Source organism: Dendrobates tinctorius, unplaced genomic scaffold, assembly GCF_039654945.1.
Source record: "Dendrobates tinctorius isolate UK_male_01 unplaced genomic scaffold, ASM3965494v1 ptg000326l, whole genome shotgun sequence".
NCBI classification, from domain to species: domain Eukaryota; kingdom Metazoa; phylum Chordata; class Amphibia; order Anura; family Dendrobatidae; genus Dendrobates; species Dendrobates tinctorius.
The window spans coordinates 12,678,540-12,700,813 of NW_027361993.1; the positions used below are offsets into that span (position 1 = coordinate 12,678,540).

Genomic DNA, 22,274 nt, shown 5'->3' on the forward strand with positions numbered 1-22,274 from the left:
TGTTGCCACCCCTTTGCTTCACAGTAGGTATGGTGTTCTTTGGATGCAACTCAGCATTCTGTCTCCTCTAAACACAACGAAATTTGTTTCTACCAAACAGTTCTACTTTAGTTTCATCAGACCATATGACATTCTCCCAATACTCTTCTAGACAATCCAAATGCTCTCTAGCAAACTTCAGAAGGGCCCAGACATGTACTGGCTTAAGCAGGGGGGCACATCTGGCACTGCAGGATCTGAGTCCCTGGCGGCGTAGTATGTTACTGATGGTAGCCTTTGTTATGGTGGTCCCAGCTCTATGCAGGTCATTCACTAGGTCCCCCCCGTATGGTTCTGGGATTTTTGCTCACTGTTCTTGTAATCATCACCCCACATGGTGAGATCTTGCGTGGAGCCCGAGATTGAGGGAGATTATCAGTGGTCTTTTATGTCCTCCATTTTCTTATTATTGCTCCCACAGTTGATTTCATCACAACAAGCTGCTTACCTATTGCAGATTCAGTCTTCCCAGCCTGGTGCAGGGCAACAATTTTGTTCCTTCGACAGCTCTTTGGTCTTCCCCATAGTGGAGTTTGGTGTGACTGTTTGAGGTTGTGGACAGGTGGCTTTGATAACAAGTTCAAACAGGTGCCATTACTACAGGTAATGATTGGAGGACAGAGGAGCCTCTTAAAGAAGAAGTTACAGGTCTGTGAGAGCCAGAAATCTTGCATGTTTTTAGGTGACCAAATGCTTATTTTCGAACATAATTTGAAAAATAAATCTTTACGTTGTATGAAAAAGAACAAAAGGGATGGCAATCATCGTTCTGAAGAAGTGAATTTATTTTCAGATACAAACTCTGACCCGTTGAAGCGCAGTTGGCGTGAAACGGCCGTTGTCCACAGTTCACACATCTCTCCCGAGCATATGCTTTTTATCTGAAAATAAATTCACTTCTTCAGAACAGTGAGTGCCGTCCCTTTTGTTCTTTTTCATACAATGTAGCCATGCATGTTTATCTTTGGATTGAACACCCGTTCTGTGGGTAGCTGGGGTGCAGCCCAGGTGTGTGAGTTTGTACCGCACTATAGTGCACATCAAGGTGGCGGCAGTGGTGCCGAATTTTCTTCTTTCTTCTTGGACATTTGACTTGAAAAATAAATCTTGCCAAATCAGACAAGGTGATTTTCTGGATTTGTTTTCTCATTTTGTCTCTCATAGTTGTGGTCTACCTATGATGTCAACTACAGGCCTCTCTCATCTTTTTAAGTTGGAGAACTTGCACAATTGGTGGTTGACTAAATATATATGTCAATGTGATGTGCATCACAAGTTTTTGTCTGGGAGTTAAAGGGAAACTAAACCTAAAAATATTTCATTTACTATGTTGAATTCAATCTGTTTCCTGTTATCAGCGATCAGTGGGACTGGAAGTCTACCTTTTATATTATTCATATTTTAACAAGCTAGGCCTGGAATGTCAGAGTGAGGAGACTTGCTGCACGCAAGCTCCTCTGGGAAATTAAATATGAAAATTGCCTCTGCAAAAACAAAGAGGACTAGAACTCCAGTACCACCTATTGGAAGTAACGATAAATATTAACTCTTTAACGAGCCTAGCCGCATGATTTGGGATAAAAGCCAAACCAGAATCTCAATTTGCAACACTCCGAAACACTGTGACTGCAAATTGAGATTCTGGTTTGGTTTTTATCCTAAGTCATATTGCAAGGCTCATTAAAGAGTCGATATTGTCTTTGAGGATAGCTGCTTCCGCTACTTGTGAATTCTGAAATGTACCTGACAATATCCGAAACATCATTTCACTGCCGCTTAATAATGTTCACATTGGAGCTCCATTGCTCCCTCTGGCTTCCACTGCCAGGACACTGCTTGTAAATTTCTTTCAATATCAAATCAATATTATTTTTCATCTCTTACGCTTGACCCCCAAAAGACACAGGGCCAATAGACTGGTGCCTTCTATGCCTAATTGGTAATCCGGCACTGGCACAGCTTATGTCAGACAGATCATAGACAGCCGGCTCACTGAAATTTAACGGGTCTGATACCGTTTTGTAGGAGATATCTAAGGTTATTTTGACAAATTTTTGCCCAGAGTTCCTAAAAATCTATTGGATACATTTGTATTGCTAGGATAAAATGGAAAAATTAAATTCTAATAATCCCCAAAGTGGACAAAAATCTATGTAGGCAACTATGATCTGATTTTGACAATCAACCGCTCCTGCCAGAGATTCCACTGCTCCATATCAGCAAAGCAGCTCTTCCTCTTCCAGGCTGCTAAGTCAATACATTTTTTATGCACACCACGGACAAAATGCGTGCTGCACATGTACAAACTGATGACACACAGATCAGATCCGTGTGTCATCAGTGTGACATGTACCGGTGCCTGGGAAAAAGTGGTACAGTTCGCACTGTTCCCAGGCGCTGACTGCTGAAGACGATAGCACACGGACCATGGATCTCACCTGTACTGGTTTTTCCTGTACAAGAATCACCATGAAGTGTGAAGGAAGCCTAAAACCTGGGTCCTGACTGAATGCTCAGGCACTTGCCTGTGGAAATCTACACAAATCAATGAACAGCCCAAAAAAAGGGGAGCCACGACCCTTGTTTGTACAAAGTACAAAAGCTAACCCAAAAATTGAGCCAGAGTATATGTTGGTTTTGAGAGTGAAAAATCAATCCTGTAGGAGAAAGAAACAGATTTCTCTGATAAGATATACTAGAAAGTTGCTGATTTCTATGTCTACTATTGATTTATGAAATAAATGTATACACTGTATGCAGTGAGCTCGTACGCTCCCTGCATACAGTGTATACATTTATTTCATAAAGCCAACATCTGATCTGTTGTATTCATTCCTATTCATGTAGGTAAATTGAAGCTTCTATAAAAATGAGCAAAGCTCCAATCACTATAATGCTATTTTAAGAAATCAAACAGCTGAAATTTTTGAGCGTATTAAGTTTAAAATAAAAATTGTTCTTCAGAGTGGAAATTCTTTTTTTTAGAATTAGGATCCTTTTAAAGTGGAAAAGATGATGCCATTATGTAAAAAAAAAAATGGCCATTTTGTAGCGAGGGCTGACCTGCTCTTGCCTTTCTTTCAGAACAGATCTGTTTGCTCAGAAAATCAATCATGAATGCTTCGCTGCACACTGCTCTATCTCTCTGCACATCCATCTCATATCCCAAGTTGCTAACTAAAAAATGAAAAGTTTTCTTTGTTCCCTATGGAGAACATTGTGCAACAAGCTGCAACATAAACACGTTCTGGGGCCAATCCTCATCACACATCACTTCGCCTGGATTCTGCAATGTACAGTGTTTTGTATATTTTGCATTAACCCCTTGTCGCCAGGGTTTTTCCTTTAAAAAAGGCAACATGTAATTTTCGGGTGCATACTTTTACTTTCTACTGAAATAAGTTTCCTGTATTTGGCTCATCTGAAAACCACTGAATCACATTTTCCATGGCCGGTCTAATTGGAAACGTTTTGTTTCACATGCCTGACATAAGGAGATGTTGTCTACAGATGGATTTTATATACTTGCATTTTTATCATAATTGCCCGTTTTTGGCCGTTTCGTACGGTGGATGTGGATACTGTATTTTTTCCATATATGGATTGCTTTCATGTAGTTTTCTGCTTTGTTCATGACACCAAGCTTCCAATGTTACCGTCCCTTAGGTACCACCTCTGTAGTGTTTGCTAGGACTATATGGAAGGATGAACCCCACTTGGATTGTGGCCCTTTGTCTTCAGTCACCTTTAAGCGCCACAAAGGCTATACTTCTGGTATGTAAACTTTCCACTACATGCAAATTATAAAACAGGGACAACACTTGCAAACCAATTTTCCATTCCAGGTCGATGAAACCACAAAAATAAGTCAGTTGGAGATAAGTTGGTGTATTTGAGTTAGTGCCATGTGATATTGTGATGGAACTTCTGAAGTGGTATCGAAACCCAAACTAGGGATGGGTGACAGTGAGCTGTAAGAGATGGGGCACCCCAATATCCAGTAAATAATTCAGCCCATGGGTTTATAATAAGCCATGTATATGGAAAACCTGACCTAAACATGACCCGACTATTTCCCTACACAACAAAAATTGATCTTCTGAAGAACTCTCTGAAAACCAATTAATCAGGATCTGGGTAAAGAATGAGAAACTTGCATGAAAGTAGCCGTAACAAAATTACTTGTTTTATGTCTTAAGCCTGACCATTCGTTGTTGTTCCTCATTAGCGAATATCGGTACAGAAGTACAAGTTGCACCCAGACCCTGATACAAGAGGAAATACAAATATCCCTCTGCCACATAAGGTGGCACCATTTAATGGAACATGGTAGGAAGGGGACAATTTCTTCAACCGGAGTATAAAATGGGCAAGGAATAGCATAAAAAGTTTGCTTAGCATTTTGGGGACACTCTTAGTCTTCCCAAAATTTCCCAAATTTGCTCTGTAAATATTGGCAAAAGTTGACCCGATAAGCCTCAAATTACAATTGTGCATTTTTGGAGCACCACATCATTTTGCGTAAGAGCGGAAAGGTTTAGGGTGTACGTCAACAGCTCGTTCGTGCTTTGCCACGGGGAGTCAGTTTCGGGCAAGTAAGAAATGTTTTCACTTTTCTCTTGAGCTAAAAGAGTTTGAAACTCACCGTTTTCAAATCTTGTCTGGGAAGATTAAAAGGAGCAGAAAAACGTTCAAATTTTCATCTTAGAAAAATTCCAACCAGAGATATGAGCATTCATTCGATATGGTTTTCAATGAAGTCCAGTAATATATTTTTTCCCAAAAAATATCTAGAAGATCGAAACCGCTCAGAGACCAATTACATTTCTTCCATTTAAACAAGGTGTTTAAAAGATTATGCCTGGCATGGAGATTAGTGTGATTATTAAGATGTAAAGGTCACTTGACAGAAGTATCAGCGTTCAGGTTATTTTTATCTGTTGCAATATGAAACCCACACTTTGGTGATTCATCGTTTTATTACATTCTGTACTTTGAGAAAAAGGTGTGTTCAGATTGATGTTCAAGGCTTTAGGCTTTAAGACAAAATTTCTCTGCAGAAAGACATTACAGACACAGTTATAACTCAGATTGAAAAACTGAAGGAAACATGTAGAGCACTTATGATAAGAAATTGCACTTTCCTACAAGTGAAACTCCGTGTCCTGAGAGAGAACGTCATCTCTGAGGACAGCAGCTGTTACCTACAGATAGGATGGAGCTGGATGACTGGCTTTTGATAGATCTGTTTTACATCACCATGTCTCTTCCTTTATTTGACACTTTGATCAAGAACATTATTCTATCTGTTCAGATTCACATTTTTCACCCTAAGGGGGCAGTAGGATGGGAATCATTGTGTCCAAATAGTATACATACATTTTCTAACGGGAAGAATCATTGTTGTATTAATATTTTATTAGTTATATTCTTGTACATAGGGGGCAGTATTATAGTAGTTATATACTTGTACATAGGAGCAGTATTATAGTAGTTAAATTCTTGGATATAGGGGGTAGTATTATAGTAGTTATATTCTTGTACATAGGGGGCAGTATTATAGTAGTTATATTCTTGTACATAGGGGCAGTATTATAGTAGTTATATTCTTGTACATAGGAGCAGTATTATAGTAGTTATATTCTTGTACATAGGAGCAGTATTATAGTAGTTATATTCTTGTACATAGGGGCAGTATTATAGTAGTTATATTCTTGTACATAGGAGCAGTATTATAGTAGTTATATTCTTGTACATAGGGGCAGTATTATAGTAGTTATATTCTTGTACATAGGGGCAGTATTATAGTAGTTATATTCTTGTACGTAGGAGCAGTATTATAGTAGATATATTCTTGTACGTAGGGGCAGTATTATAGTAGTTATATTCTTGTACATAGGGGCAGTATTATAGTAGTTATATTCTTGTACATAGCGGCAGTATTATAGTAGTTATATTCTTGTACATAGAAGCAGTATTATAGTAGCTATATTCTTGTACATAGGGGCAGTATTATAATAGTTATATTCTAGTACATAGAGGGCAGTATTATAGTAGTTATATTCTTGTACGTAGGGGCAGTATTATAGTAGTTATATTCTTGTACATAGGGGCAGTATTATAGTAGTTATATTCTTGCACATAGGGGCAGTATTGTAGCAGTTATATTCTTTTATATAGGGGCAATATTGTAGTAGTTATATTCTTGTACATAGGGGCAGTATTGTAGCAGTTATATTCTTTTATATAGGGGCAATATTGTAGTAGTTATATTCTTGTATATAGGGGCAGTATTGTAGTAGTTATATTCTTGTACATAGGGACAGAATTATAGTAGCTATATTCATTTACATAGGGGCAGTATTATAGTAGTTATATTCTTGTACATAGGGACAGAATTATAGTAGCTATATTCATTTACATAGGGGCAGTATTATAGTAGTTATATTCTTGTACATAGGAACAGTATTATAGTAGTTATATTCTTGTACATAGGAGACAGTATTATAATATTTATATTCTTGTACCTAGGAGCAGTATTATAGTAGTTATATTCCTGTACATAGGAGCAGTATTATAGTAGTTATATTCTTGTACATAGGGGCAGTATTATAGTAGTTATATTCTTGTACATAGGAGCAGTATTATAGTAGTTATATTCTTGTACATAGGGGCAGTATTATAGTAGTTATATTCTTGTACATAGGGGCAGTATTATAGTAGTTATATTCTTGTACGTAGGAGCAGTATTATAGTAGATATATTCTTGTACGTAGGGGCAGTATTATAGTAGTTATATTCTTGTACATAGGGGCAGTATTATAGTAGTTATATTCTTGTACATAGGGGCAGTATTATAGTAGTTATATTCTTGTACATAGAAGCAGTATTATAGTAGCTATATTCTTGTACATAGGGGCAGTATTATAATAGTTATATTCTAGTACATAGAGGGCAGTATTATAGTAGTTATATTCTTGTACGTAGGGGCAGTATTATAGTAGTTATATTCTTGTACATAGGGGCAGTATTATAGTAGTTATATTCTTGCACATAGGGGCAGTATTGTAGCAGTTATATTCTTTTATATAGGGGCAATATTGTAGTAGTTATATTCTTGTATATAGGGGCAGTATTGTAGTAGTTATATTCTTGTACATAGGGACAGAATTATAGTAGCTATATTCATTTACATAGGGGCAGTATTATAGTAGTTATATTCTTGTACATAGGGACAGAATTATAGTAGCTATATTCATTTACATAGGGGCAGTATTATAGTAGTTATATTCTTGTACATAGGAACAGTATTATAGTAGTTATATTCTTGTACATAGGAGACAGTATTATAATATTTATATTCTTGTACCTAGGAGCAGTATTATAGTAGTTATATTCCTGTACATAGGAGACAGTATTATAATATTTATATTCTTGTACATAGGGTCAGTATTATAGTAGTTATATTCCTGTACATAGGAGACAGTATTATAATATTTATATTCTTGTACATAGGGGCAGTATTATAGTAAGGATATTCTTGTGCATAGGAGCAGTATTATAGTAGTTATATTCTTGTACATAGGGACAGTATTATGGTAGTTATATTCTTGTACATGGGTAGTATTATTATAATACTTATTGTAGTGTGGCTAATGGTAGCGGAGTCGATGGGTGGTATGTGTTGCAGAAATGGCTTTTCTCTGTGATGTAACCTGGAGTATTTTCTCTAGTGCATAAAAGCACCAAGAGGTTCATTTGTATCACCTGGGACTAGGTTACGGGTAGCTGTGAGAGATGGACGGGTCTAGCTACCCACATACCTGACCTCTGGGTGTGGTTAGCAGCCTATATAATTGAGGCTGTTGTTTGGCACATGGTCTGTTTGTTGGGAGGGAGAAAGCCTCCTGTGTGTTTGGCTCCAGACCGAGCCTGAGTACTGGACACTGCCTCAGGCTGTGTGCCCACAGGCCTGGCGGAGCAGAGCCTTGCTATTGACATTTTGTATTTTGTTTGCCTGATCAAAAAGCTGTTTGTTTTCTGTTTTTGGTTCTGGGTTTATGAAGCAATAAACCCATGAACTTTTAAAGGAACAAGCCTCCTGTTTTCCTCCCTTCGCACCCGAGTGAGTCAAACCCCTACATTATATTTTTGCATATAGAGGGCACTATTATAATAGTTATATTCCTCTACATAGGGGCAGTATTATAGTAGTCATATTCTTGTGCATAGGAGCAGTGTTTTACTAGTTATGTTCTCGTGCATTGGAGCTAGTATTATTATTATTATTCATTTATATTGCGCCATTTATTAGATGGCGCTTTAAATGTGAAAAGGGGAAATATAGACAGGTACAATAAACATGTGTAAGACAAGGGACACACAAGTACGGGAGGAGAGGAGACCCTGCCCGCGAGGGCTCACAGTCTACAGGGATGGGTGAGGATACACTAGGTGAGGGTAGAGCTGGTTGTGCGGTGGTTCAGTAGACTGAGGATCATTGCGAGCTGTAGGCTTGTCGGAAAAGTTGGGTCTTCAAGTTCTTCTTGAAGGTGTCTGTTGTTGGTGAGAGTCTGATGTGTTGGGGTAGAGAGTTCCAGAGTATGGGGGAAGTGCGGGAAAAGTCTTGTATACAGTTATGGGAAGAAGAGATAAGGGGGGAGTAGAGAAGGCGATCTTGAGAGGATCGAAGGTTGCGTGTGGGTAGGTACCAGGAGACCATGACACAGATGTATGGAGGAGACATGTTGTAGATGGCTTTGTATGTCATGGTTAGGGTTTTGAACTGGAGTCTCTGGGCAATAGGAAGCCAGTGAAGGGCCTGGCATAGGGGGGAGGCTGGGGACTAGTGGGGAGACAGGTGGATTAGTCGGGCAGCAGAGTGTAGGATGGACTGGAGTGGTGCCAGAGTGTTAGAGGGGAGGCCAGAGAGTAGGAGGTTGCAGTAGTCGAGGCGGGAGATGATGATGGCGTGCTCTAGTGTTTTTATGGTTTCATGGTTAAGGAATGCACGGATACGGGAAATATTTTTGAGTTTGAGGCAGCAGGAGGATGCAAGGGCTTGGATATGTGGTTTGAAAGAGAGGGCAGAGTCGAGGATCACCCCAAGGCACGAAGCGTGCGGGACTGGGGAAAATGAGCAGCCATTGACATTGATGGATAGGTCTGGTGGAGGGGTAGAGTGAGATGGGGGAAAGATGATGAATTCTGTTTTGTCCATGTTCAGTTTGAGAAAGCGAGCAGAAAAGAAGGCTGAGATAGCAGATAGACATTGTGGGATTTTGGTTAGTAGGGAGGTGAGATCAGGTCCAGATAGGTAGATCTGCGTGTCATCGGCATAGAGGTGATACTGCAAACCGTGGGATTCTATGAGCTGTCCCAGACCAAAGGTGTAGATGGAGAAGAGTAGGGGTCCTAGGACTGAGACTTGAGGAACATCGACAGACAAGGGGCGAGTTGAGGAGGTGATGTGTGAGAAGGAGACACTAAATGTTCGGTCTGTTAAGTACGATGAGATCCAGGATAGGGCCAAGTCTGTGATGCCAAGAGATGAGAGAATCTGTAGCAGGAGGGAATGGTCCACGGTGTCGATGGCAGAAGACAGGTCCAAGAGAAGGAGGACAGAGTAGTGTCGCTTGCTCTTGGCGGTTAGTAGGTCATTAGTGACTTTAGTTAGGGCAGTTTCAGTTGAGTGATGCGGTCGGAAGCCAGATTGTAACTGGTCAAAGAGGGAACAGGAGGAGAGGTGGGAGGATAGTTCAAGATACAGTGCTGTGCAAATTAATTGGGACAAAGCATTTTTTTAAGTAAAATCGTAAGTTGGTTACCAGTCACTGATTCAAACCAGTTTTAACTGCTTTGAACAGGTGTAAGTGCCTGTTCAAAGCAGATAAAACTGGTTTGAATCACTGACTGATAACCAACCTACGATTTTATTTAAAAATGTTTTGTCCCAATTAATTTGCACAGCACTGTATACATGCTGTTCCAGTAGTTTTGAAGCGTAAAGGAGAAGAGATATTGGGCGATAGTTAGACACAGAAGATGGGTGGAGGGAGGGCTTTTTGAGGATAGGTGTGATAGAGGTAATAGGAGTATAGTAGTCATACGCTTATACAAAAGGGACAGTATTACATTAGTTATTTTCTCGTACATTGGAGGAAGTAGTATAGTAGTTATAGTCTTGTACATAGGAGCAGTATTATAGTAGTTATAGTCTTGTACATAGGAGCAGTATTATAGTAGTTATATTCTTGTACATAGGAGCAGTATTATAGTAGTTATAGTCTTGTACATAGGAGCAGTATTATAGTAGTTATAGTCTTGTACTTAGGAGCAGTATTATAGTAGTTATAGTCTTGTACATAGGAGCAGTATTATAGTAGTTATATTCTTGTACATAGGGAGCAGTATTATGCCCACTGCTCAGATGGTCAAAATTAAACTGTGATACAGCAATTATACCTGCTGTGCAATGTTATGTTAATATACTCTCCACGTATTTATATCTTACAGGTTTCCCAGCCACAATGGGTATATTGTTATTTTCCAGAACACATTTCTACTAGTCAACCAACTTGTACCAGAAGATGCATTTAACATTATTCCTGGTCTACATATTTGATCCACTACTATCTTCTCCTAATGGTGCCTTCACCCTCCACCATGAATGATGAGCAGAGACTGCACAACAACGCGGTAGCCTGGCTTATATGTTCAGGGATCTCACTTTTAGCTAATGCCTGGGGTATTCTTAGTATAAGTGCCAAACAGAAGAAATGGAAACCTTTGGAATTTTTAATCTGCACATTGGCCGGAACTCATATCCTTAATATGGCCATACCCATCACCATGTACTCGGTGGTTCAACTAAGAAAACAGCACTCGGACTATGAATGGAATGAAGGTGTCTGCAAAGTGTTTGTCTCTACGTTCTACACCTTAAGCCTTGTCACCTGCTTCTCTGTCACCTCTTTATCCTATCATCGTATGTGGATGGTGCGCTGGCCAGTAAACTACAGGTAGGTCTTCAGAATCCCAAGAAAAAACCTCAACTTTGAGTTCTTATGAAGAAACATTTCAATTTCTCCATCACCCTATCTTATCAATTATTATAGATGAAAACTAGTGATTTACATTTATTTCAGTGAATATATGGACCTCCCGGTATATAGCTATATCTTCCCAAAAGTGCGAAAAATGTCCATATGTAGCCTACACGTTGGAAAATTTCAGAGGAACATCATGATTCTAATCATTTTAAATGGAAAATATGGAAAAGTAGCCTTTAGCTACCATGTGAGATATTCATAGATATTTCACAAAAGTTGGAAGTTGGAGAACAGTAAGGTGTCTGATCCCAACTACCCTGGGTGCCTAGTGTCAGGAGGGTGCCAACAAGCTATAGTATTTAGATACAGGGTTGGAAAACAAAACTGTACATGTAGTGAATAACAGATTTTGCAACAAACGTGAGTCCTTACACTTTGCTATAATTATCCTCTCCACTCAATACCTTAAGTGGGCAGGGGGAAGTATAAGTCACCCCTGGTTCGAGGAAGGCCAAAAAGTCATTCTGACTCATGTGAGACTATGAAAGGAGCAAGACTATGTATGATGCTTAATAGATAAGGGTCTCGCTACCAGTTTTGTAGTTTGACCCAAGAGCTTTGTGTTAGTCCTTTGTCGGAGAGGGACAAACAACTCTTCTTCTTCCTCTCCACAATCTATTGGGAAGGAGAGTGCCAGGCCAGCCCTTATGTCTTGCTAAAATGGAGGGAGATGGGGTTGGTTGGGTGCACCAGCAAGAAAAGAATGTCTATTTTTTTGGAACTACTCAATGTAAGCCTGCACAGAGAATGACTAGAAAAGCTGACTCAGAGTTTCTAAACTATATCTGTTATATGATTAAATATAAACATTAAAATTAAGAATAGATTAACCATTTTTGATTAATCTTCCATTTTGTGAATATTTTTGGTCAATAATGAAAGAAAAAAATAAATTAGCCTATAAATCGATATGGAACAGCCAGTGATTAATATTTATTGATCTGGACGTCACTATATTTATTACACTTTAGAGTAACTAATAACTTGTCGGAGTCTACATTTGTTATTGGAAAGATAATATTTTTTTCCTGCCTTATCTTCGGGTAATGTGGAAATTCTAGAGGAGGAAGTCAAAGGCAAATTTGAGACGTGGCAAACATATAAAATTTCTCTATTGATTGTTCCAGGGGAATTGTTGTGGGTAACGACAAGTAGCATATTAATGGATGTTACGGTCATTATTAATAGTCACTATCGCAAATTCCAATTTGTAGTGGATTTCCATGTTTATTTATGAGATCCTGTGACCTAGTAAGATCACATTAATTCTTTGACCTTCAGATCCACAATGAATTCATGGCTGGATGCCTGAATTTATTTTCTCCTTAAACATACAGGATAAATATATCAGACATGTACAGACGTGTGTACAATACCATCAAAGAAGGTGAAATATAAAAAGAGCTACAAAGGTGGAGTAAGTCTTCCCCTGCAGATAGTCAGAGAATTACATAGAGCGTGGCCTTGTCATTGCATTATTCCTGGCTATATAGTCCTTCCACATAGTGTTCTACCTTCATACAAGATGAGATTATTTTTAAATACATAATATTTGCTTTGTCACATTTTTTTTACTCCTGAGCTGCATTAGTTTTTTTTTTTGATCTGTCAACATGCTTGATGTTAGATACACCTCTAACAACTAAATTACGCTTAGTACAGCTACTTTACTTTCAAAATTCTGCAAAGTGACGGTCAATATTTCTAAGAATTCTAATCACCAGAGCAAGCATTCTGCAGAACAAGCAGAGGGATTACAACTTTGCAGATTGTTGCTTGTAGAATAGTTTTTTCAGCTCTGGAGTTTAATTCATGCTGTACATCAGGATCAGTACAATATTAGTAATGCATGTGGACATTGAGTTCACCAGCATTGAGTATAGCTCTGGAGTATAATACAGGAGGAAACTCAGGATCACTACAGGTTAAGTAAAGCAATGTATGTGCACAATGACTACACCAGCAGAAGAGTGAGTGCAGCTCTGGAGTATAATACAGGATGTAACTTAGGATCAGTACAGGATAAGTAATGTAATGTATGTACACAGTGACTCCACTAGCAGAATAGTGAGTGCAGCTCTGGGGTATAATACAGGATGTAACTCAGGATCAGTACAGGGTCAGTAATGTAATGTATGTACACAGTGACTCCACTAGCAGAATAGTGAGTGCAGCTCTGGAGTATAATACAGGATGTAACTCAGGATCAGTACAGGGTCAGTAATGTAATGTATGTACACAGTGACTCCACTAGCAGAATAGTGAGTGCAGCTCTGGGGTATAATACAGGATGTTACTCAGGATCAGTAATGTAATGTATGTACACAGTGACTGCACCAGCAGAATAGTGAGTGCAGCCCTGGAGTATAATACAGGATGTAACTCAGGATCAGTGCAGGATCAGTACTGTCATGTACACAGTGACTCCATCAGCACTATAGTGAGTGCAGCTCTGGAGTATAATACAGGATGTAACTCAGGATCAGTACAGGATCAGTAATGTAATGTATGTACACAGTGATTGCACCAGAAGAATAATGAGTGCAGCTCTGGAGTATAATACAGGATGTAACTCAGGATCAGTACAGGATCAGTAATGTATGTACACAGTGACTCCATCAGCAGAATAGTGAGTGCAGCTCTGGAGTACAGTATAGGATAGCCATACTATTTAATTCTATCTAATGTAAATTAGAGTTGTATATACTATTTAATAGTAATTTTACATTTTTACGCTTAGGTTAAGCAATACAAAGAAGCAAGCCGTGCACACAGTGATGGGAATATGGATGGTATCGTTCATTCTCTCCACCTTACCTGCTGTCGGATGGCACAATCCCACTCAGAGATTCTATGCCGGGGACTGCCGCTTTATTGTTACAGAAATTGGACTGGGCTTCGGACTGTGTTTTCTCTTGCTGATCAGCGGCAGTGTGGTGGTAGGGGTTGTCTGCATTGGAATCTCCCTTTTTCAGACATTCTCTATACAAACCGGGCAGAATATTGACAAAAATAAATTCAATGTGCCCACTATTGTGGTCGAGGACGCTCATGGAAAACGAAGGTCATCAATTGATGGATCAGAGCCCATTAAAACGTCCCTGCAGATAACCTATTTGATATCTGGGATTGTATTTATATACGACTTCCTGATGGGATTCCCAATATTGGTAAGTGCAGGCTCATTCTTCCTGGTTGGGGTGTATATGTTCTGGCCGTTGGCAATGTGAACTTAAAGCGTTTGATGCTTAGATTGATTTTTTTATATATAGGTTGGCATAGAAAGCGGCATCAATTAGGTCATCTATGAATGAACATTAGGACTGGCCATAGTTATTTTATTGCTATCAGTCACAAATCTCGAGGAGTGACTCAAATCGAAGAAGCAGAGACTGTATGAATCATTATCATTAAATGTTTTTAATGTAATATTGGGGATGTGAATGCTCCAAAAATGTCAGAATGCCCTTCAAATGGAAACTTTTTACGGCTTGGTTTAGCCATGCCCTTTGTTTTATAAGTATATTCTAGAGAGCATTAATGCAGCTTAACCCTGCAATTTATTGAGGTAGGCAACAGCAAGTCATGTATGGCAAATTGAAAACATGTATAGGGCTCATGCGTGTGACCGATGTTCTCTTATGAGGGCTATCTGGGGTATTCATGGATAGCACTTGTACCTATGATATTTTTTATCCGTAAACTTTTATTGAGAGCAAAATGTAGCCAGTACAATAAATGCATAGATTCACAGATCAACATCACATATAAAATTAAATCCACCGAAATTTGAGCTAAACAATTTGACCTGCAACAATTTGAATCCAAACTCTCATTTTGTTATAATGGGAAATCTGGAACACAACCAAGGATAGAGGGTGGTGGGGGGGTAAGGTGTTGAGTGAGACAAGCAACTGACCAAAAAAAACAAATAAACAATAATACTGTGGAAGTAGAAAGTAAAGGACCTAGTATCAAGCCAATCTTGACTCAGTAAAGAAGAGTCTGTTATGGCCAACAGAGGGGCTGCTAAGGAAGAATCCAGCCAGAGGGCCCATGATCGAATTCTTTTTTCCTTATGCTTAAGGGAGAAAGCTAGTAAGTATTCGTGTTGAAAGTGAGAATTTACTTTGTTAATAAGCTCTTGAATACAGGGAGGGTCCAGGAACTTCAAATTTGCAGCAACACAAAATCTTGCGGATATCAGAATATGTGAAAAAACCGTCCCCATCTCGACCGGATAATTGTCCAGACCAAGATGTACAGTACAGACCAAAAGGTTGGACACACCTTCTCATTCAAAGAGTTTTCTTTATTTTCATGACTATGAAAATTGTAGATTCACTCTGAAGGCATCAAAACTATGAATTAACACATGTGGAATTTTATAATTAACCAAAAAGTGTGAAACAACTGAAAATATGTCTTATATTCTAGGTTCTTCAAAGTAGCCACCTTTTGCTTTGATTACTGCTTTGCACACTCTTGGCATTCTCTTGATGAGCTTCACGAGGTAGTCACCGGAAATGGTCTTCCAACAGTCTTGAAGGAGTTCCCAGAGATGCGTAGCACTTGTTGGCCTTTTTGCCTTCACTCTGCGGTCCAGCTCACCCCAAACCATCTCGATTGGGTTCTGCTCTGGTGACTGTGGAGGCCAGGTCATCTGGCGTAGCACCCCATCACTCTCCCTCTTGGTCAAATAGCCCTTACACAGCCTGGAGGTGTGATTGGGGTCATTGTCCTGTTGAAAAATAAATGATGGTCCAAATAAACGCAAACCGGATGGAATAGCATGCTGCTGCAAGATGCTGTGGTAGCCATGCTGGTTCATTATGCCTTCAATTTTGAATAAATCCTCAACAGTGTCACCAACAAACCACCCCCTCACCATCACACCTCCTCTTCCATGCTTCACGGAGGGAACCAGGCATATAGAGTTCATCCGTTCACCTTTTGTGCGTCGCACAAAGACACGGTCTTTGGAACCAAAGATCTCAAATTTGGACTCATCAGACCAAAGCACAGATTTCCACTGGTCTAATGTCCATTCCTTGTGTTCTTTAACCCAAACAAGTCTCTTCTGCTTGTTGCCTGTCCTTAGCAGTAGTTTCCTAGCAGCTATTTTACCATGAAGGACTGCTGCACAAAGTCTCCTCTTAACAGTTGTTGTAGAGATGTGTCTGCTGCTAGAACTCTGTGTGGCATTGACCTGGTCTCTAATCTGAGCTGCTGTTAATCTGCGATTTTTGAGCCTGGTAACTCGGATGAACTTATCCTCCGCAGCAGAGGTGACTCTTGGCCTTCCTTTCCTGGGGCGGTCCTCATGTGAGCCAGTTTCTTTGTAGCGCTTGATGGTTTTTGCCACTACACTTGGGGACACTTTCAAAGTTTCCCCAATTTTTCGGACTGACTGACCTTCATTTCTTAAAGTAATGATGGCCTCTCATTTTTCTTTACTTAGCTGCTTTTTTCTTGCCATAATACAAATTCTAAAAGTCTATTCAGTAGGACTATCAGCTGTGTATCCACCAGACTTCTGCACAACACAACTGATGGTCCCAACCCCATTTATAAGGCAAAAAATCCTACTTATTAAACCTGACAGGGCACACCTGTGAAGTGAAAACTATTTCTTGACTACCTCTTGAAGCTCATCAAGAGAATGCCAAGAGTGTGCAAAACAGTAATCAAAGCAAAAGGTAGCTACTTTGAAGAACCTAGAATATAAGACATATTTTCAGTTGTTTCACACTTTTTGTTAATTATATAATTTCACATGTGTTAATTCATAATTTTGATGCCTTCAGAGTGAATTTAAAATTTTCATAGTCATGAAAATAAAGAAAACTCTTTGAATGAGAAGGTGTGTCCAAACTTTTGGTCTGTACTGTAGGACCACCTGACTGGGTTCTGGGTTTATTCTTTGGCCCAAAATGTAGGAGCACAGATCAAAAACCCTAAGCCAGAATGGGAAAATTACCGGACAGTCCCACCACATATGACTCAAGAAACCTTTTTGATTGCAACCTCTACAGCAAAGGGGGGAATAATTTGGGGAGAAGTAAGCTATTCTCACAGTTTTTTATTCTGCTCTAGGTAATTAACGCATCTAGAGGATTTTTGTACTAGACTAAAAGCATCATGCCACTTCTGAGGGGATGTAGAGAATTTCAATTCTTTTTCCAAGTTCATCATGTATGGGAGAGTTCTCTCCAAAGGGAATTATTGAGCATCTTATGAAAAGGAGACAAACCCGAGTTTTCCCTGCCAGAGTAGAAAAGTGTTTTTTTTCAGAGCAGAAGTCTTAGGTAAAGTCCAAGGAGTAGACCTAGTATAAAGCAGATGCCTAACTTGAAGGTATTGATAAAAGGCCCCCCTCAGGGATGGATGTGAAGTCAGTATATCATTAAATTGAATTAAGCCAAAGGCTGGAGTCACGCTAACCTGCGCAAAATACGGTCCGTAGTTTACATGCGTAATACGGATGAATGACCCCTAAATAGTGCTCCGTAGGTCATCCGTAAGCAAGGTGCGGTCGCGTACTTTGCGCATGTCAGCATCCGTATGTAATCCGTATGGCATCCGTATGCAATCCGTATGGCGAGATTTTCTCGCAGCCTTGCAAAATGGATATTTAACAGTTTTGAGGCCTACTAACTATTTAAAACATTAGCCTGCACTGTATTTATTGCCTCAGGAACAGGTTGCTGCCTCCATTCTGTCCATTTGTCACCTTGCCTTCACAAGGTGTGTTGGTGTTCTTTGTGCAGCATGTCAGACAGTCTGACTTTCAACACAACTGAGCAGGTTCTATTCAACTGGCTTTTGTCATGGTGCTTTGGCCAACCATACCCAGTGATAGTGGATCCGCGGAGGAGGAGACGCATGTGGGTACATCCACTTTTGAGGCAGCGAATCACAAGAGGTCATTTTCACCGCCTCTATTATTCTCTGTGGGAGCATCCTGTCAAATTCTACCAATACTGTCGCATGAGCCTTGCAACATTTGCTACACTCTTGGAGACACTGCGCCCTTGGATAACCTTTCAGGATACAAGGATGCGCAAAGCTATATCTGCAGAGGAGCGACTTGTACTCACAATACGGTATGTACTACACAACCACATTCTCTATGTTCATGATGTGTTGGGCAAAGGTTGAATTTTTGCCTTCATGGAGTAAGTTTTAGGCCCTCATCTTAGTCCACATATGTTTCAACTTACAGACACGAATGTTGGCTGGAATATGGACTGAATATCACTTACTCATTGTGCAAAGCAAGATGTGTGTGTTCTGGCATAGTCAGGTCAATATGTATTGAAATATGGACAAGACTTTATCAAGTCGTGATGCCCGAGGTCAGGATGGAAGACTGGTTGAGGATATCAAGGGACTTTGAGGAAGAATGCCAGTTTCCAAATGGTATTGGGGCCCTTGATGGCAAACATATCCGGGGGCGTAATCCGCCAAACTCTGGCTCCTAATTCTTCGATTATAAACAATACTTTTCTGTTGTATTGTTGGCTCTGGCCGACCCTCAATACCAGTTTATAATTAATAAATGCAAAAACCTCAGTGACATTATCACTATGTCAGAAATAGGGCTTAGGGCTATAAGTAGCCACCCTAAGCAAGAAAACACCTGAAACACCCACTCCAATAGATATACATGCAAGGAGAAAATATGAGTAACTAGGTGAGTATAATAAAAATACGTCTTTATTAGTTAGCATATGTATCACTTTATACAAAAACACAGAGTAAAACGACACCACAGGGTAGAAAACAGAATGACCCGGGAAGAACACCCAGCCACAAGATATCAAATAACAAAGCAGTGTATATAGGATATAGCCACATCTAGGTAAGTAACCAGTGTCTGCTAATTCCCCATCTCCCAATTGGGAGACTCCTACGCCACATTATAGAACCGTTGTAGTAACCGAGTGTACACAGATAAATCTCATATGGCCAGTTTGAAAAAGATATCTTACCAGATGTGCAAATAGAGGCTGAGTGGACCCGGGACCAGGTGAGGGGAACGCCCGACGCGCGTTTCGCGTGACTAGAAGCACGCTTTCTCAAGGGGAGTACTTCAAACTGGCCATATGAGATTTATCTGTGTACACTCGGTTACTACAACGGTTCTATAATGTGGCGTAGGAGTCTCCCAATTGGGAGATGGGGAATTAGCAGACACTGGTTACTTACCTAGATGTGGCTATATCCTATATACACTGCTTTGTTATTTGATATCTTGTGGCTGGGTGTTCTTCCCGGGTCATTCTGTTTTCTACCCTGTGGTGTCGTTTTCCTCTTTGTGTTTTTGTATAAAGTGATACATATGCTAACTAATAAAGACGTATTTTTATTATACTCACCTAGTTACTCATATTTTCTCCTTGCATGTACAAGTTTATAATTGTTGACATTGGGGCCTATGGAAGGACGGGAGACTCTCGAGTCTTCAATACTTCCATTATGGCTCGGCGGCTACGCACCAACCATTTTGATCTACCACCACCACGCCAGCTACCAGACTCCACTCAAGAATCTGTCCCTTATGTTCTAGTGGCAGATGATGCCTTTCAGTTAACGCGCAATGTCATGAGGCCATATCCCCGGCGCAACCTTCACCACAGGCGCAGGATATGTAACTTGTGCCTATCACGTGCTTGGCGACTGGTGGAGTGTTCCTTTGGCATTCTTTGTGCCAAATGGCGGCTACTCCAGTCTGCCATTCAGCTAAGTGAACAAAATGTTAATGAAGTAGTGAAAGCCTGTGTGGTACTTCAAAACTTCACCAGGATACATGATTGTTCCTCCTCTGCTGGTGTTGTGCGTAGGCCGGACAATGTGTGTAGGGTGAGACCACCTATCAACCATCAACATAGACCGATCTCTGGCCTCAATGTGCGTGATCATTTCACTAATTACTTTATGGCACCTCAGGGGGAACCTTCTTGGCACGAGCATGCTGGATCTATGTTGGCAATGTTGGTTTGATGTGTCAAAATATATATATTTCTACCCCTTCTGAATCTCTGAGTGTTGCTTTGGTTTGGTACGCGTATTTTGATATGGGTTTGGACAATTAAGACAGAGACGTAAAGTGTAGTTGGCCAATTTTTACTTTTGCCTTTTGTGGGTTTTTTTAAAGTTTGTAAGGCAAACATATTCTTGCCCTATGAAAAACTTGGGCAATGGCCCAAATTGGGCTTTTGGCATATTTCAACATTGCTGTTCAAAGAAAATTACTAACATATCCTACAACATACATAGTGCAATAACAACATTGCAACTGTACACATTTGGAATCCAAAGTAAAAAAGAGGAGTTATCCATCATCAAAATGAGCTACACAAGATAATACTAACATTTATTATGAATGTTTTCAAACCATATTAATAAGCCACCATGACAGGCAAGGCTACCTTACGCGTTTCTGACACATATTACATGTCTGTAATAAACACAATATTTCACCGCACTATACTGGGAAAGTCAAAGGATCAAAATAGAAGACTGACTTGATAATACATATAGAGAGCGTGATGGTCTTGAGGCTGTTTGCCTTGATTTTGGAATATAGTTAGCTGGCCTAAATTGGACTAAGAGAATATGGACAGCACGCCTTTTCTATGCATTTTCAAGTGAGTACTCTATTTTGATCCTTTGACTTTGCCAGTATAGCCCCGTGAAATATTGTATTTTTTACAGACATGTAATATGTATCAGAAACACATAAGGTAGCCTTGCCTGTCATGGTGTCTTAATCATATGATTTGAAAACCGTCATAATAAATGTTAGTATTATCTGTTTTAGCTCATGTTGCTGCTGGTTAAAACCTCTTTTTGACTTTGCCTTGGGATTTTAAACACCAGTTCAAACACACTGGACATCTCCTCCCATCAAAACAATTAACAACAGTCATATACAGTATGGGTTTACTAAGTCCATGTTTTAAGCCACTTATAAATTGTGGAATGTTGGGGAAGGAGAAGGCGGAGGAGCAGCCTGTGCTTGCTGCTGACTACTTTGAGCAACATCGCCCTGTGTGGGTGCATACTGTTGCCCATGCTGTTGGTAGTGACCTTCCTCCTGTGATTGTTGGGGGTAGTGGCCATAGTAATACTGCTGAGGGGCATCTTGTTGGGGCGGGTAGACCCGTGGCTCATACCCACCAATATAGTCATGTCGGCCCCAACCAGGTTGGGACCAGCCTCCAACACTGGGTGGGACTAAGTGGCCATATTGGTGGGGTTGGCTAGAGCCAGAAATCTGTTGCTGGTGTTGGGAAGGTTGGGTAGGGGGAGGAAGGGGGTGAGGTGTAGGCCCACGTATTAGAGGATGTTCGGACCCTGCTTGAGCAAGCATCTGTGTGGATGGTCTCATGCGCATTAGATTTCTGGGGGAAAGCTGCCACCTCTCCAGATATTCGAAAAGCTCATATGGGGTATTGGGGGGGTGCTTGCATCAAGCAGGATCTGAAAACATCCCCTAATGCGGAGCCTGACCTCACGGGTAAGGGCACGGAGATAAAGGGTCAGGCTACGTGAGTAGGCCTCCTCCCCATCATCTGTTGTTACTCAAGATAAATAATTTAGCACCCCTGTGTCCACATTGGTCCTGCTCTCTTGAACAGTGACCTGGCGCCTTCTTCGGGCTCGCCGGGATGTAACAGCAGCCTGTGAGGATCCCTTGATATGGCCAGTTGGGCTGCTGCTCAAGTTGCCCGGCTCTTCCAGGATGGGTGATGGGGCAGCAGCAGACCGTCCTGGTGGTGTTGTGTGTTGGGCAGCCAATTTGTTCTCCTGTGATGACTCATCTTCTGCCATGCTTCTTGTAGAGGGAGAAGATGGGCCAGCCACCTCATCCCCTACAGGATCAATTATGGGCTCTGTCTCTGAGGCCGTTCCTCGATCCGTAAGGTTGGATTGAGTTCTGTTATGAAATAGAACAGAGGCAAAAATACATCAATATTTTTGGCCCTGTAAAGTATTTGTGTAATGTGGTGTGAGGTATCTGCTTACGGTCTCAGATCCAGAATTGGGGCGAGGAAGGAGAGCCGGTCGTAATAGATATATTTTCTTTTGACATATCCCGCATCCCCACTCCTGGAC

At 40.4% G+C, this 22,274-nt stretch overlaps 1 protein-coding gene across 3 annotated transcripts in view; it reads left to right on the forward strand.

Annotated features, from left to right (window-relative positions):
- Nucleotides 1–22,274, forward strand: part of GPR153 (G protein-coupled receptor 153) — a 185,841-nt gene that overhangs the window by 79,748 nt on the left and 83,819 nt on the right. For 2 of the 3 annotated variants that reach the window (XM_073561763.1, XM_073561765.1), the window contains exons 2-3: nt 10,555–11,060; nt 13,891–14,320. In XM_073561763.1, the coding sequence (XP_073417864.1) occupies nt 10,684–11,060; nt 13,891–14,320 (807 nt within the window). In that variant the 5' untranslated portion in view covers nt 10,555–10,683. Of the gene's footprint in view, nt 1–3,705; nt 3,814–10,554; nt 11,061–13,890; nt 14,321–22,274 lie in introns of all 3 variants that reach the window. The other variant, XM_073561764.1, reaches the window with a different exon arrangement.